At 36.9% G+C, this 17,559-nt stretch overlaps 1 protein-coding gene across 1 annotated transcript; it reads right to left on the bottom strand.

The window, feature by feature from the left end:
• Positions 1-7,682: 7,682 nt before the first annotated feature.
• LOC141545361 (mas-related G-protein coupled receptor member X3-like) lies at positions 7,683-17,089 on the bottom strand. The gene is made up of 2 exons (XM_074272326.1): positions 16,929-17,089; positions 7,683-10,423 (listed from the first exon to the last, which is right to left on the bottom strand). The coding sequence occupies exon 2, from the start codon at positions 10,401-10,403 to the stop codon at positions 9,408-9,410; it is 996 nt and encodes a 331-aa protein (XP_074128427.1). The 5' UTR covers positions 10,404-10,423; positions 16,929-17,089; the 3' UTR covers positions 7,683-9,407.
• Between the last annotated feature and the right edge of the window lie 470 nt (positions 17,090-17,559).

A 17,559-nucleotide genomic window follows, 5' to 3' on the forward strand; every position in this document is an offset into this window, starting at 1 on the left:
AGAGGGTCAGACAACTGGTCAGATGTGCATGTACAGTTCTGGGTCACAGTCCAGGACAGAGAGGAGTACACAAGACACCAGAGACTTTGGCCACAGTATTAAGAACTTGTGGCTAAAAGGGAACAGGAACCCTTCCTGGGTAAAGACCAGAGCATAGACTAGGAAAGGAATTAATACATTTCACATCACACCACCCTGGAAACACCAAAAATTTGCAGACTTCCAGAACCAATTCTGAAAACAGCAGCATGAAAAACCTGAAGTTTGGGGCAGTGCCTTCAAAAATAATTTACCCACCTTATAAGCCTTCAAGGGAAAAGATGGATATTTAATAGAAGATTTTCAAATATTTCTGATGAAAAGATCAGAGCTAAACAGAAAATTTGACCTTCAAATGCAAAACCTAAAGGAATCATAAAAAGGCAAACATGAAAAAGTAAAATAAAGGTAAACTTTTATATTTCTGGGTCAGCTATATGGTACATTGGATGTACCATAGAATGTCTGGCCTAGAATCAGACTCATATTTGTAAGTACAAATCTGGATTCAGACAGATTCTATCGAAATGGGATGAGAAAAATGCGTGAGGGGATTGATAAAAAGAGAGGACCCATGTAGGGGCAAAATAAAGGATTGAAGTAGAATCTAATATACTTCTATTAGAGTAGAATCTAATCTGTTTCAGCTGAATTTTAAAAAAGGGAGGGTCATCAGATTGGCTAACATGACAGAAAAGAACATGAAAAATATTGGTGAGGATGTGGGAAAATTAAAATACCAATGAACTATTGATGAACTTGTGTACTGATTAAACCATCTGAAGAGCAATTTGGAACTATGAGCTAAGGGCTATAAAACCTTTTATATCCTTTGACCAATTAATACCACTATTAGGTCTGTATCCCACAGAGGTTTAAAAAGAGGATCTATGTGTAAAAATATTTATAGCAGCTCTTTTAGAGAGAATTGGAAATTGGAGGGATGTCCATCAATTAGGGAATAGCTTAACAAGATATTGTATGTTATTGTGATGAAATAGTACTGTGCTTTAAGAAATGATGAGCAGGACTTTTGGAAAAAAACTAAAAAGACTTACATGAAGCAAAGTGAAATGGGCAGAACCCAGAAAAACATTGTACACAGTAGCAGTATTGTTGCTAGCAGTATGAATAACTTAGCTATTTATACATTCTTAGCAAAACAATAATCCAAGACAATTCTGAAGGAATTAGAATGAAAGCTGTTCTCCATCTCCAGAAAAAAAGAACTGATAGAGACTGAATGCATATTGAAAATTCTTTTCTCTACTTTATTTTTCTAGGGATTTGGGGGGGGGTCTGTGTTTTATTTCATAGAATGACTTACATAGAAATATGTTCTGGATGACTATACATATATAATCTATGCCAAATTGCTTGCCTTCTCAATGGAGGGAGGGAGAAAAAAGGGAGAGAATTTGGAAGTCAAAATTGGAAGGGAGCATGTTAAAATCATTTTTTACATAACTGAGTTACAATAAAAATATTAAATTAAAAACTAAAAAGAGGGAGGAAAGTTAGGGGAAAAAAAGAGAAAACTTCCTCATCTGCCTAGGAACTGAAAAAAAGTCTGTCAAAGACAAAGATGGAGATGACAAAAGCCAGACTGAGAAAGGTAGAGAAAAAACAGGTCCAACTACAGTGACCTTTCCAAGTCTCATTTTAACATTATTGCAACAAGTCACTTGCTACACTTTGCCAACCACATGCATCGCCCAACTAAAACAGAGTGATAGAACAAAGAAGTTCACAGAGCAGAAAGGGCACAACATTTCTGAGGCTCTATAGAGAAGGGAAAGTGTTAGGTTCCTTACTAGGTGCTAAGTCAGTACTTAACAATTCTCTAGCTCAGAGTTCACACCTTTAGTTCAAACCTTTAAAGGAGTTTACACCTTTAAAAGGAAAGCATTAATTATCCGAAGCTTATTTCCAACAAAGACTTTATAGAAAAATCATAGTGACAGAGGACAGATAAAAACAGGAAAATAAATGATAATCAAAAATAAATAGAGATAAAGACATTTTAAAAAAGTAAATTAAGTGAATTAATATTTGAATGAAAGAATCATTTTAGTAATCTGTCAACAACACATGGTTTAGTTGCCCACTGTTCAGCCTAAGTTCTCAGTCTATCCCTCTGGGCCAATGGGACCAGATCAGCATGAATTATCTATGGTTTCCAGCCTCCCTTTCCCTTGACTCAGGTTCTATCTTAATTAACTGAATATGTAGGAATTACAATAAATTATTTCATAGCTAAATAAAAATGTTTCCACTCTGTCCTACCAAGATTTTATCTCTTTCTTGTCTTCACATGACTCAACCCACTGTTGGGTTTTTTTGTTTGTTTTTTGCATTTCAGATTAGAGCATATTTACTCAATGAGATTATGGATAAATGAAAGAGCATATCTCGTTAAAATGTTTATTAACTGACTAAGGAATTGAATGACTAAATAGATGAATAAGCATTTTTATATATGCTTGGAATTGTACTAAGAAAGGGAGATACAAATAGGAGAGAAAGAGAGAAGAGAAATCAAATTTCTCCAATTCATTCTCTATTTAACCACTAAAGAGATTTTCTGAAAACGTAGATCTGATCATATCCCTCACACACTCAACACTCTAGTCAATAAACTCCATTGGTTCCTATTACTTCCAAACCCTTCATAACCAAACTTCAGACTTTTCCAGTCTTCTTGCACCTTTCTCTCTGTCATGTACTTGTTGCCCTTGGGACATTAGCCTCCTGATTGTTCCACAAACAAGACACCATATCTCTTAATTCCAGAAATTTTCTCTGGATGGCTTTGTGTTGGAATCCCTCCTCTATTCTACCTATTGATCTTCCTAGCCTCCTTTAAATCCCATCTAAAATGTTATCATTTAAAGCCTTTCCCAATTTCTCTGAATTATGTTGGTATGCTACATATCTGTAAAAATGTTATATATTTCCTATTTATCCTTCATAGAGCTTATTTTATATTTGTTGGCATTTTGTCTCTTCTATTGCATTCTGAGTTCCTTAAAGACAAGGGCTGGATTGGGACTATCTTTTGTATCTCCAGCCTTTAGAGCAGTGCCTGACACATAGGAGGTATTTCATAAATATTGACTGAATGGAAGGCCCCTATGCCTCGTCCCAAAATTGGGTTAGAAGCAAGTTTAGAAGGTTAGAAGCCCAGGATCTGATGATCAAATATGAAGCACTGGTTCACTTCTCCTCTTTCTTCCAAAGAGTGGAAATGAGGTGTATATGAAAGGGGGACAGTAGGAGATGGAAGGCAAATCTATACAGTGGAAGTCCTATTTCCCACCAACTTTTTCCTCTTCTCTTTCTAGAATCTGATGCTATGGAAGACTGAAGAGCTGAAGTCAAAAGAAAGCTTGTTCCACTTTGCACCAGAAATTTCTCCAGGTTGGGAAATTAGGCTGGAGGTTACACTGGGTTGATACAGTTGGAAATCTCTGTTTTGGGCTAAAAGGAAGATATTCATCTATCTAAGGTGGGCTCTTTGCCATCTTCCCTGAGGGAATCTGTTGTGCTCAGGGAATGGAGAACACAAGTATATTATAAGAAGAATTTTGACCTTTCTCATCCAAAAGGTAACTAGATATGGATATAGATGATAGAGAGACAGAGATATGGCTATGGATATTGTCATGGCTAGGGCTGTGGACATAGATATAGACACAGATTTAAATATAGATACAGTCTTACATCTTGTTGTTTGCCCCTTTGGCTTTTGCTTCCTTAAACTCCCCAGGATGTGGGTTTAGGGAAGAAAATGGGTGAGCTTGTCTCCTGCTCCTGACATCTCTGAACTATTGCTCCATGAAGCTGAGGAGAGTCACAACATGTGCCTGTATTGATGAATTCTTTTAAGAGAACTTTATTTAAACCCCTTCTTCAGCAGAAAAAATTAAAATCAAAATCCTTCTCCCCAGTCTGATTCCACAATGACTTCTCTCCACAATCGGGAAGAAACACAAATTCTATGGTCTTTAGAAATGTTGGCTCCCTTTGAAGTTGGTCAGTCCAAGACTTGTCAAAATTAGAGTTACATTCTGTCACATGGAGATAATGGCTTCCATATCATATCTGCTTCTATGTCATTTTAAGAGCTAAAGATTCTGAAGAGAAGCTGAGCTGGCAGTCCAAATGAATGCTCTGTCCTGACATTGAAAAGACTACCCAGACAGACGAAGCTTGAATTGGGAGTATAAAGACCCAATGAGGTTGCAAGCAATTTCGGTTCTCTCTTGCCCTCCCCACCACCTCCTAATTTGCCATGATGTACTTTCTAAGCAGTTGATTATTGTGGTTAGTCTTTGCCACAGACAGAAACTGAAGACAACTAAAAGGTAAAGCTCATGGAATTGAAGTTGAATTTCCTTTGAGGATATTGTAGAGTGTAGTGAACAGATCCATGTTCTCAAAGAAATGAAAAAATGGTTACTGGAGATTTCCAAGTTCTTTCATTAGTAGATATGTCTTTTCTAACCTGCTGGTCCTGTAGTTTATGATTTGATGCTACTACAATCTGTTTTAGGACCAAAAGCTAGTTATGAAGCGATTTCAACCAAAACAAAAGCAACAGTCTTAGGGTAAAGTCTTGTAACTATTATATACAGAAAGTTACCTTACTTTCTCATGAGGGTATGATATTTCTACTGAGTTTCCTTGTTTCCAGGTTTGGAAGCCTAGTTGAAGACAAACAAAATTGTATCTTAATTTCTCTAGATATATTAAAATATAACAGTTTCTTCAGTGTAAAACTCCTTCCAGGTTTTTTTACCTTGGGAAAGTTTGAAGAACAATGGCTAGGACCTTCCCTTGAAATGAAGAAAGGTTGATGACCAAACTTAATTCTTATTCATATGGGATGTTTGTGTTCCACTAACTTGGAGAGATTGGTGTTAGGTTTACCTGAAGAACAATTTTCATTTTTGAAATTCAAATTTAAGGTCTTAGTCATTAGAAGAAACTCTTTCAAAAGATCCAGGAAAGAAGTGAATATGGGTAATTATTTTGAAATGTTAACCTCAAATAGTATTTTAATATATTATGATCTTTTTCATGTTCAAGAGGCTTATAAAAGTTTCTAACATTGTTTTGGAACAGAATTATATTTGAAGGCTTGGAAGATATGAAGTTCTTCCTCTAGAAATGCTTTGGAAAAATATTAATGTTAAATTCACTAAAATTGCCTAAATGCCAGAGTACATTAATAATAATAAAGAATATATACATATAGACACACATGTGTTTGCATATATACATGTATATCAATTACATATAAGTGTATATATATATATATATGGTATCCCCAACACCTTTTGTACAAAATGGATATCAAAGGAGGCTAAGGTTGTCTGAGGCCAAAAATATTTCTTTATTATGATATTTACTTTCATAGTCAAATAACCTAAATTTTGGAAAAATCAGACCTATTTGCCAGCTAGCCAAGGACAACTGAGATGATTTTTATAAGGGTGCCCTGTCTCTGGATCTATAACTTTAGTGAACAAACAAGCATAGTAACCATTCTGTAGAAATGCAAAGTTGATGATAAGCAAGTGTTCACTGAGGCATTTTATCCATTTACAAAGAATTTTGTATATATACATGTTTTCTCTTTCTAATCCAAATGATTTTCTGAGTAGAAGTAAACATGCTTGCATTCAATGAATTCATTTAAATAATGGTTAATAAAGAATTTATACATCTATTTTAATGATTAATAGTGATAATACATGCTTCTAAGCAAGAAAAGAGAAAAGATTCATTTGTCTAGCTCTTGGGGATAGATCAGCTTGACAGAAAAGCAAAGAGGACATCCCTGTAAGAAAATACAAAGGAAGTCCTTCATTAGAGGCTTCTTAGCACCTAATATATAGGTTCTATCTGAGAGGACAAGGTATCGGTGCAGCTTCCAAAGAAGGCTGTTTGTCTTTGAATATCTCAAAGTCCAAGACATGTTTGTCTTCTCTGATTAAGAGTAAGCCCCTTTTGACCAAGACAGAAGAGCCCACTTTGGGAAGACCCATCCAAAACCTGTACGTGTGTGTGTGTGTGTGTGTGTGTGTGTGTGTGTGTGTGTGTGTGTGTGTGAAGGGGAAAAACAGAGAGCGAGAGACAAAGAGAAGAAGGGAGGGAGATTTTTTTTGTTGGTGTGATACATATATTTGATGATGAGTATTTCCATTTAGAGGATAAATCAGTCTTTGGTTTTAAAAATAGTATAGCACTTACTTTCTTTTTTTCTTTTCTTTTCTTTCTTTTTTTTTTTTTCCTGAGGTAATTGGAGTTAAATGACTTACCCAGGATCACCCAGCTAAGAAGTGTTAAGTGTCTGAGGCCAGATTTAAACTCAGGTCCTTCTGACTTCAGGACTGGTGCTCCATCCAGCAATTACATTCTATTGATCTTTTTCTTGAACTCTCCTCCTTCACGGCCTAATGTAAAGACTGACTTGGTTGCTCATATGACTTTGGTGAGCTGGGAGTAACCCAATACCAAATGAGACCCACTGATGAAGTCCTGAATAACTGGGTGCAGAGAGAGACTGGAGTATTGATGGAATTGCTCTTGGGGGCAGACAGGCAAAGAAGTTTAATGTTATAATCTCACCCTTTGGGGAAGTCAACCAGTCAGAAATCTAAATTATGTCAAACCCCTGAGGTTAAATTTCCCCTATAAATCTGTCCATAAATCTTGACTGAATCTCTCTATACCCCTCTGCAGTTATAACCAATCATGGTATTCTACCTCATGGCATCTTTCTTATTCTTATAGCTAACTCTTTTAGGTGCTAAAGTCCTCTGTGGATTTAATTTGCCAGCTAAGGGTATACTCCAATCTCATGGAGGGGATCCCTTTTCTCCTGGTTAACTTTGAGTTCCATTAGGGAATTGGACTTTTATATTTTTTAAAAACCCATTTCCTTGCTAATCTTATTATATATATATATATATATGTATATATATATATATATACCATTCCTGGTGTCTATTTTATCTCTTCATTTTTGTCTGCAAGCTCTTCTCCTAAATAAACCCACCTTTTGCCACAGAGAATGGCCATGATGAGTTAGAAACATGACCAAACCCCAACATTGGTGCCCACATCAAACTCAACATTTGGTGCTCCCATAAATCGCATCATTTGGTGCCTACAAATTATATCCCCCATAGTCCTGCCAGTGGGATGAAAAATGACTGGAACTCAGTGTTACCCATGCCACTAAATCCTCACATCCTCTGGGTCTAACCATCTATCTACCATCAGCTTCCCTCAGGGCATTTCCAGTCCCCTGAGAAATGGATACTGGGACTTGCAATCAGTCTTGCTGTTCCACTATTAGGACTTGCAGTCCTTTCCATTTACCCTGCAGCTGCTGACTTCTCTAATATGCTTTTTCTATCACAATCAGATTGTGAGCTTTTTGAGGTAAGGGATTCTCTTGATTTTTTTTTTTTTTAGTTGGATCCCCAACTCCTGGCACAGTCTCAGTGCTAGGTGTTTAATAAATGCTTTTCATTCATTCACTTATTGATTCTTCATGGGTGAATATTTCTCTGAGTGCTTATTCCCTAAAGTGACTGTCTTAGAAGGAAGAAAGATGACTCAACATTTAATAAAAGTTTGACATACATATTTATTGGAAGAAATAAAGCATATAAAACATTAATAACAGTATAAACTTTAACAAAATGAATAACTCTAAAATAAAAGCATTTTGTCTATAAAACCTTTTCCTAAGAAAAGTTGCTAATATAGTTTTCCCCTGGCTTTTACTTCAGTGATAGCTCTTGGAACCCTGTTCAACAGTCAAATCCTCTTCAAATCATTAAACTGGAGTACTTGGAACTGGTGTATCTAGAACATTAGAACTGGTACATCTAGAACATCCAAACTGGCACATCTGTTTTTTTTTATCCTTCCCCCCCACTAGAGAGCCCATATCTTATATTAAAGATATGTATATATCATTAGACATATATATAATATATATACAATTAGACATGTATGCATATGTACATCTATATAACATTTCTATACATCTATTTATCAGTTCTTTCTCTGGATGCAGATAATGTCTTTCTTGTCCTTTTAAATGTCCTTTGCTTAAAATTATTCTTAAAAGAATACTGTTGGTTCTGCTGATTCCTCTGATCATTATTTCATGTAAGTCTTGCCATGTTTCTAAAATCATTGAGGTCATCATTTCTTATAATACAGTAGTATTCCACCACAATCATGCACTACATTTTGATGGGCATTCCAATTCTTTGCCACCACAAAGGGAGCTGCTGTAAACATTTTAGAACATGTAGATTCTTTTCCTTTCTCCCTAATCATCTTGGGATACAGACCAAGTAGTGGTATTTCTGGGTCAAAGGGTATAGGTAGCTTAATAACTTTGGAGGCATAATTCTGAATTGTTCTCCAAGGCGGTTGGATCATTTTACAATTCTATCAACAATGAATTACTGCCCCGATTTTTCTACATCCTCTCCAACATTTGTCATTTTCCCCTTCAATCATTTTAGCCAATCTGAAAGGTGTTTTCACCTCCATGTTTTAATATGCATTTTTCTATTCAATAATGTTTAGAGGATTTTGATAGGATTATAAATTGTTTAATTTTCTTCACTGGAAAACTGCCTGTTCATATTCTTTGATCACTTAGAAGTTGGGGAAGGACGTGTATTATTATTCTCTATATATTCTATCTAGTCCAGTAGCTGCTCCTCCTCTCCTCTCTATCTCTGTCTTTGATCCGATCCAATCATCTTCCTGCTATTTCTGTGCTAAGTATGTTAGTCAAACTCAGATTTTTTTCCTACATGATGCTGCATCTCCCATGACTTTGGCACCAACTTCCTGCTATTCCTGCAATTCACTCCCTCCTCATTTCACATATCGCACTATATCCTCCCATATCTCTGACTTTGTCCTGGCTATTCCTCCTATGTAGAACGCACTTCTTCCTCAATCTCCCTCTCAGAATTCCTAGTTTCCTTCACGATTCAGCTAGGCAACACTTTCTAGATGAGAACTTTCCTAATCCCACCAGCTGCTGGTGTCTTTTCTTTCCAAAATTTACCTTTATCTGTATTACATCTGCATTGTAGCTACCTACTTATGTACATGTCTGTCTGCCCCAAGAACATTTTTTCCCTTGGCTCCCTGGAATAGCACAGAGCTTGGTATCTGGTAAGTTATCAATAAGCTTATGAATAAGGAAGAAAGCTCTATTTCCCCTTCTGATGAAGAAGAGGCTGGGGCTGGGTTTAGGCTGAAGAAAAGAACCCTCAAAGGTAGGGTCTTTGAGAGTCTCTCTAGCAACTTGTTTGGACTCATGCTACGTTATCCAAGGTTGTATCTGTCCGAGAGGAAGTCCCTCTGTCCTCAGAAGGGTCACTGTCGTCTCTCAGGGCTCTCTGGAGAACCACCCTGAGGGGCTCCTTCAGCCTCTGATGTCTGAGGCTCCCAATGAAGAAGTAAATGTACGGGTTGGCGCTGCTGTTCACACAAGAGAGGAAATAGGAGATCTCGTGAAAGGTGTGGTTGTACAATGCTCTCCAGTTGAATACAGAGTGGTTGATGCCATGAGGGACAGCACAGAGGAGGAACACAAGAACTGTTAGCAGGATGAGGATGACCAGCTTTTTGGGCTTGTATTTCTTGGCGCTCCACAAGACTCTGAGGAAGAGAACCAGACTGGACAGGGTCATCAACAGAAGCATCGAAAGCATCAGTGTTCCTGATAATTTACTCATTAATTCACATCCAGAAGGGGGCAGGGTTTCTACCTGTACAACACAGTAGTAAACCTTTGCTGGATTTAACAGAAGGGACAGAATCCAGAGCAAACCACATACAACCATGGGTCCCCTCTTTGGGTGGCGATTTCGGTACCATATCGGGAAGAGTATGGACAGACAACGCTGAGTGCTGATTGATGCCAACAGGCCCAGACCCACTGTGAAAGTTACATGCAGACCCATGTTTGTCAATAAATTGACAATATTTTGAAAGTTTGGGCGATATATGAGATAATTGATCACCCAAATTACTTCCAAGAAGAGGTAGGTGAAATCACTACCAGCTAAACTGAGGACGTAAAACGAGAAGGGGGTCCTTTTAATGTGGAAAATGAGCAGCCAGAGAACGATTCCATTCCCTATTACTCCACAAAGGCACGTGAACAGAGTAAGGCACCTCACAAATTCATCAAAAGCGGCGTATGGATTGTTTTGTGGGGCACTCGGTTCAGAAGTCTGGTTTGGGGGCATTTCAGAAGAAGTCAGGATTATGGTGCTCAACTCGGTGATAAGGTTAGATGACATCATGAACCTTGTGTTCCAGACTCCTGTCAACAGAATAGAGAAGGAAATGCATGAGAAAATTCATGGTTAGTTACCACTGATGCTTCAGCCTCATATCCCAAATGGGGAAGGACTATAGACACATATTATAGATGATTTCATAAGTGTTTCTAGTTCCTTGTTTCCTCTCTCCACCTCCCACCATCACTGACAGCTGGTTCTAAGAATGTCTGCAGATACATTTGCTCTAATTAAATGATCCCATTGAAGGGTCACTCAGCAATGACTCCATGGTCTAAATATCTTTCCTCTTATGTTGCTTCAAATTCCACTGTTAGGGAGTCCCAGTCTTAAAAGTGTTTTTAATTCTATCTCAGCCAGACTGGAAGTGTTGGAGCTGCTCACAGGCCTAATCAAAGAGAACTTTGACTTGCTCATATTAATGCTGACCTTATGGTAGATTTTAGCCCTATTACACGCAGTTCGGAGCTTTTGAGCTCCAGAAATTAATCATCTTCAACCTCTTAAGCCAGAATTATGGGTTGTGAATCATTAATAATCAAATGGCTAGCATTTCTATAATGCTAGTAACTCAACCATAATAATCAATGTATATTAAATATCTGTTGGTTGATTGTTATGAATACCAAGGACCTATACATACCAAGCCTGGACGTTGCCCTTACTGCAGCCACAATATATCACTGACCCAGACACCTTCAAAAGATCATCAACATCTAGATAGAATCCAAACAGAAAGGATTCCTTGGGGCCATTCCTACCTAATTGGGGCCAGGAGCGGAGCCTCCAAATTAGGTTCTGGAAAGGCAGGAAAGGAAGGAATATGAGCAGGCACATTCCAAAGGAACCAAGAAGATATAAAGGAAAATCACCAATTTGAGCCTTTAAAAAGTGCAATCCGTGAGAGAGAAAAAGGCTGGAACTACTGAGAAGCTTCACTAAGAAAAAAGGAGTAATAAAATGAAAACAGGGTTTGTTTCAATTAATAGTAAATTTGAATTCTAAAAAAATATAGAAACATTGCTTCAAGTTTTCAAATACAGAGTCATAGGAGTTGGACTAAAAATGCAGTGTTCATCATTAGGTCTGAGGTTTTGAGGAGTTGAGAGTTATTCAGTTCCGTTTGACATTAATCATCTTCTGTCTCCAACCATTTGAAGGACTGATATGGCAGTAATTCAGTTTGTTTTACTTTTCCAAAGAGTACAATACAAGTAGAGTACTGCCCAAATCTATACTTTGGATAGTCTATGTTTGAAGCTTCAGTTGCCTAGATAATTAGTATCTCTCTCCCATTTGTGTGATTTCAGAGATGGAAACCAATTAAAGCCATATGAAGAGGTCTCCATCCCTTCCTATCAAATAATTGAAATGACTTATCCTTAACTTGGAGATCAACTCAGGATTTCTAGTATAGAAAAGGAGCAGTTCTGGGAAAAGCTTCTTCCAATACCATCATGTACTCCCTCCTTCTACTATGGCCAGAAGAATGTCACCTCCAAAGATGATCCCTGATTGGATTTTGATTCTGCTGATTTGTAGGTTCCAGATTTGGCTACAGTGTAGGAGTAAAGGTCCCTTTCTGGTGTTACCTCTGTCACCTTCTGAATACTTTCTTGTATATCTCCAGTTTGGTCATGTGTAAAGGTGTCAGTGGGGCTATTAAGGCATAACCCTAAAACACAGTTCTAGGACACTGAAGTGAGAAATAAGTCCTTGTCCAAGATATCCCATTTGTGAGAGAAAAAAATCTAGCCCAATTTAGAAACTAAAGCTGGGGACATGGATCAATGCTAGAAAACTCCATGAATTATAAAGAAATACAATGAGGAATTAAGATGTTATGAAGATAAAATAGCAGAGAATAATTCTACTATGATCTTAAGGCTGAGAACATGAGAATAAATTGACCACAAAAACTCCAAAATGGAAGGAATGTTGGGAAAACTGATAGAAAACTTAGGGGATAAAATGAGAGAACTTGGGAAAAGAATAAATTGCTTAGATTAGAAGGTGAGAAAACTCAACTAAAAAGTATTACCCTGAAAGATTAAAAGGAGCTATTCAATGAGATAATGGAAAAAATAAAACTAAATCAAAAGAACAACTAGAGTATGTAATTTATCTACTATCAAAAAGGAAAACTCTAGAAAAGAAGATAGAGAACATTTAAGAATCTTAGTATAGTCTGAGATTTATGATCAAATAAAAAAGTTTGCACATTACATGACAAAGTAAAAGTAGACAGAATATCAAATTGAACACACATCAAAATATCAGACAAAATTCAGAATTTCCAGGTTAAAGGAGAAAAAATTGTCAGCTATCAGGAAGAAAGGAAGCAAGTAATTAGTCGGGCTCATTCAAGATTATATATTAATTACCAAAAAGAAAGCTTAGACTCCAAAGTCAAAAAAGAAAGAAAAATAAAAGGAAAAATCACAATCAAAAATAATTTATCCTCCAAACTAAATATGCTTTGATGAGGGCAGGGAATAGACCTTTAATAAATATTTTACTTTTTAATGTCCATGTTGAGAATTGTAGAAGAGTTAGAATCTTTGAAATATAATCCAGGAGAAAAGACAACTGTAGAAAGGTTCCAGCCATTTGAAGGATGCAAATGACAATCAAGTGTTTGCATTAGCAGAGTGTCAAGACACTTTGTCTCACTGATTGTCTCCCAACCCTAGAACTCTCTTCCTCCTCATCTCTGCCTCCTGACTTCCCTGACTCCCTTCAAGTTCTAATTAAAATCCTACCTCCTGCACAAAATCTTTGCTATGGTCTTTCTTCTATTCATTTTTTCCAGTTAATCTTGAATGTTTTGTGTTTTTGGTATTGTTTTGTTTTGTCTTGTCATTTTTTGTTTTGTTTTGTTTTGTTTTTGCTATTAGATTGATTCCTTCAGAGCTAGGACTTTTTGCCTTTCTTTTCATCTCCAGTACATACCATAATGTCTGACATCTTAATACATACCATAATGTCTGACATCTTAATAATTACTTCTTGACTTATTTCATTTGCTTTAAGAGAGTAAAGAATAAGGAGAAATATATAAAATAAACATTGAGACCATTCATTTTGGGCTACCTTTTTTTCTGTTCTTCAATTTAGCTTTTTCCCCCTTACTATCTCTTTCTCCCAGCCTGCTTCACATGATGGGGTAATCCTTCACTTTTCTAAGGTATCACTATATATCCTGGATCTCATTCCCTTCAAACTTCTTTACAAGATCATCCCCACTATCAACCCCCCCACACACACATACACTCTGTGTGTGTATCTCTCTCTCTCTCTCTCTGTCTCTGTCTCTGTCTTTCTATTTTATTGTGTGTCTTTAATTTCCTGTTTTTCTTTATGTGGGCATCTCTCCTGCTTCCCACATAGATGTTCATACTTGTCTCATTCTTAAAAAAAAAATAGTTTACACATTCACCAACTGAGTCCATAAACTATTATCCCATTGCTCTTCTCAAAAAAGTCTACAACTGCTTCCACTGCTTTTTCCCTCACTCCTATGCTCTCCCCAAAGTGACTTCTGGTAGCATCTTTAGGATAACATTGTTCCCAAATGATCTTGGAATTATGAGCTCTCAGGACCTTTTCCAGATCCTCACTTTTCAGCCTTTTAGACTGTTGATAACCCTCGATTTCTGATTCCTCATGTTGTTCTCTCCTGCTTCTTTCCCTAACTCTAGGACAACTCTTTCTCAGTCTCCTTTGTTGGATATTTCTCTTAGTCATGGCCACTAATCCTCTTCTTCTCTTTGGTTTGGTCATCCTGGCTTCCATGTTTTCCAATTTAGCTTCTATTTAGCTGACAAATTTATTTTTCTAAAGCGCATGTGTGATTTCACTTTCTACTCAATAAGCTCCTTGTCAATTTTGTTATTGTGATTCAGTCGTTTTCAATCATGTCTGGGTCTCTGTGATCCCATTTGAGTTTTCTTTGCAGAAACACTAACATGATTTGCCATTTCCTTCTTCAGCTCATTTTACGGATAAGGAAACTGAGGCAAAGAGAGCCTAGTGACTTATATCTCTGTGTCTCTTTGTCTCTGTCTCTGTCTCTGTTCCTCTCTAGGAAATGTCTGAGGCCAGATTTAAATGCAAAAGATGGAGCTTTCTAGCATTAGTGTCCTATTTACTAGGCCACTTAATCCTGTTACTAGTATTTAAATCCCAGTACAACCTGGAGCCTTCCCACCTTTTCCATTTTCTTCCTCTTTGATCCTTTCTAGGTACTCTTGTAATCCAGCTATACTGACCTGTATAATTCCTCCTGCCCCAAATTCCATATGCTGCCTTGGTACCTTTTCGCTAGAGGTCACTCCTTCTTGATATACTCCTCCTTTTTACTTCAGTTTCCATATTTTTTCCAGGCTAAGCTCAAATGTCCCCTTCTGCTCCTTCCTTTTAAGCCTACCTTCTCAGTGCACTGATTGCTGTTGTCTGTGCTTAGTCAAATGCATAATGTCTTGGCCATTCGAATATGAGTTGCTGCACAAAATAGGGCTCTGACTTTCTTCCTAGAAATCAAAGAATAGATCAACAAAAGTGAAAAAGAAAATAAGTTAATAAAATTAGTTCTTTTTAAAAAAATACCAATAAAGTAGATAAACCATTGGCTAGTTTAACTTAAAAAGAAAAAGGAAAGAAAATTATCAATAACAATAATGGAAATTGAGAATTCTTAACTTAAATCAAAGAGCTACATGAATGATCTAAAAGCCATTTTGTTGAATTATGTGGGAGGATATATGATGGATGGCAAGGGCAGCTAGTTGATCAGTAGAAAAAGCCCTGAGACTAGAATCAATAAGTCTCCAGATCTAATAAGATACAGACACATATTAGATGTGCGACCCTGGGCAAGTCATTTTTTTTCTTTTTCTGAGGCTGGGGGTAAGTGATTTAATCCTGTTTGCCTCAGTTTCCTTATCTATAAAGTGAGCTTGGGAAGGAAATGACAAACTACCCTAGTATCTTTGCCCCCCCAAAAAAAATTCCAATGGATTCACAAAGAATTGCACATGACTGAAATAAATGAACAACAACAATAATAGTGGATAGCAATGACCTCTGTTCTCATCTTACCTCTGATATATTTTCTTTCTCACCCTTAATAAGTCACCTAACCCCTTAGGCTGACTGGAATCCACAGAACTAAGTTTCTACATCTTTACCAGTTTTTTTTTTTTTTTTTTTTTTTTTTTTACCAATAAAACCAGAAGTTCCTTCCCTATATGCCCACAAAATTATTCACTTAAATGAAAGGGCTTAATAAATATAGAATCATAAAATGCTTTAATTAATAAAAAAATGAAATAGAGAATATTTTAGTTCTATCTTTTTTCAACTTATTGTGGTTTTTTTAAAGGAATGAATAGAGAACAAACAGGGCTAGAGAGAACTACAAGTAAATAATATCAAAATTTAAAAAAAGAATTAACACAAATGTTATATGTGTATGTATTTTGAATATTTTAAATGGAGAAATCAGTTTTCTTACTAAATTCTTTCTCTGAGATAAATATGGAGTGGCAACTAAGCCAATGAAGGTTAAAAAGGTTAAAAAAAAGAAAGCTATATATGATTATCTCTAATGAACACTGATATAAAAACATTGAATAAAATGTTAATAAAGATATTTGGTAAGCCCTTAACACAGTCTTTGGTGCATAGTAACTAGTACTTTAAAAATGCTTATTTCTCTCTCCTACTAATGACCAATTGGAGTCATAGTTGTAATGCTAGTCAACAGAACCTGCTATTATATCAAATCAAAAGATTTACCAGTTACAGTGAGATCTACTAACAAAAAATAAACAAATAGAAATCACTTAATAAAGAACATTGAGAGGAATAATTTAAGAATCCTTGGGTGGCAAGAAATTCACGACAAAACAAAAATTTTCCCCAAAATGTGAGAGCTGCAATAGCTGGCAAAGTAAAACTAGAATGGATGAGGTTTTCCACAATGGCATACACAAAATCCAGTTTTCAGGTTAGACAGAAAAACCCTCGCCAGCAATAGGGAAGAAATGAGCAAGTAGCTAGAGCCACAGCCAGGCTCCTGAAAGATAAAACATGATTACCAAAAAGAAAGCGTAAAACTCAATATGTCAAAAATATAATTAAAAATAATGTATCCTCCAAAAGTAAATATAATTAAGCTTTGGGGCAGTTGAAAGCCTGATCTCATCTTGGGGCTCCCCCAAACCTTCAGACCTCTCTGCCATCTCCAATAGAGACAAACATTATTGTTCATCTTCTCTCAATGATTTCAAATTATGATAGCTGTTCAAATGTAAATGGAGAGAGAGTCTAGGAAGTTCGGTCTACTTTGTTGTTATCAGTACTCCCAAAAAGCCTATTGGAAGCTGTCTCCCTCCACTCTCTGAGATTCCTTCACACTTTCCTGTGATTCATAGAAAAGATTGCTCCTAGGACAAACTTCTCGTCACCCTGTACTCTGTTCCTGGGAGCAGGAGGGGAGAAAGAACTTCACCCAGAATGACAGACCTGGTGATGTTTTCTTGCCCTCTGTTCTGGAGGAAGCTTCAGAAACCTCTGGTTGGAAGTGGGGCCTGAGCAAGTATATCAGGAGGATAGAGAAGCCCCTGTGGCTTCCTGTCTCACTGTCACCAGCCAATTGGGGCTGAAGTGCCTGGAGAATCTTCCCCTGATTGCTTCAGCATTTCCCTATTACTTCACTTTTTCTTTCTTCCTCTATTTCCACATAATTTTCCTTTCCCCATCACAAGTGAATGTTTATTGCTTTCATGGAGCATTTTCCCTCATTCTTTACTCCCCTTCCCAACTCCCATGGCAGGTAGGTCAGTTTTCCTCTCCTGGGTGCCTAGAGTCCTTGAAATCCCTGTTTTTGTCTGAGGACTATGAATGGCATGTCTGTGGATCTTCCACCTCTTAAATAAACAAAACACCCAGTTTGCCACCTGTAGGTGACGGGAACTATAGTCATGGAATATTACCAGACCATAAACTTTGCATCTAGCATTAGATGGCGACCAGGTGGCTAGAGAAGTGAACGACCCCCACACTTGTAAACACATAGCCATGGTATTGTATTAACCACAGAGATGTCTCAAGGCTTAACGACCCTAGAGACTCAGATAAGAATTGTAACCACAGG

The sequence above is a fragment of the Sminthopsis crassicaudata genome, chromosome 6, assembly GCF_048593235.1.
Source record: "Sminthopsis crassicaudata isolate SCR6 chromosome 6, ASM4859323v1, whole genome shotgun sequence".
Lineage (NCBI taxonomy): Eukaryota > Metazoa > Chordata > Mammalia > Dasyuromorphia > Dasyuridae > Sminthopsis > Sminthopsis crassicaudata.

Coding starts and splice junctions, on each gene's coding strand:
- LOC141545361 (XM_074272326.1), bottom strand. CDS start 10,403: ATGATGTCATCTAACCTTATCACCGAGTTGAGCACCATAATCCTGACT.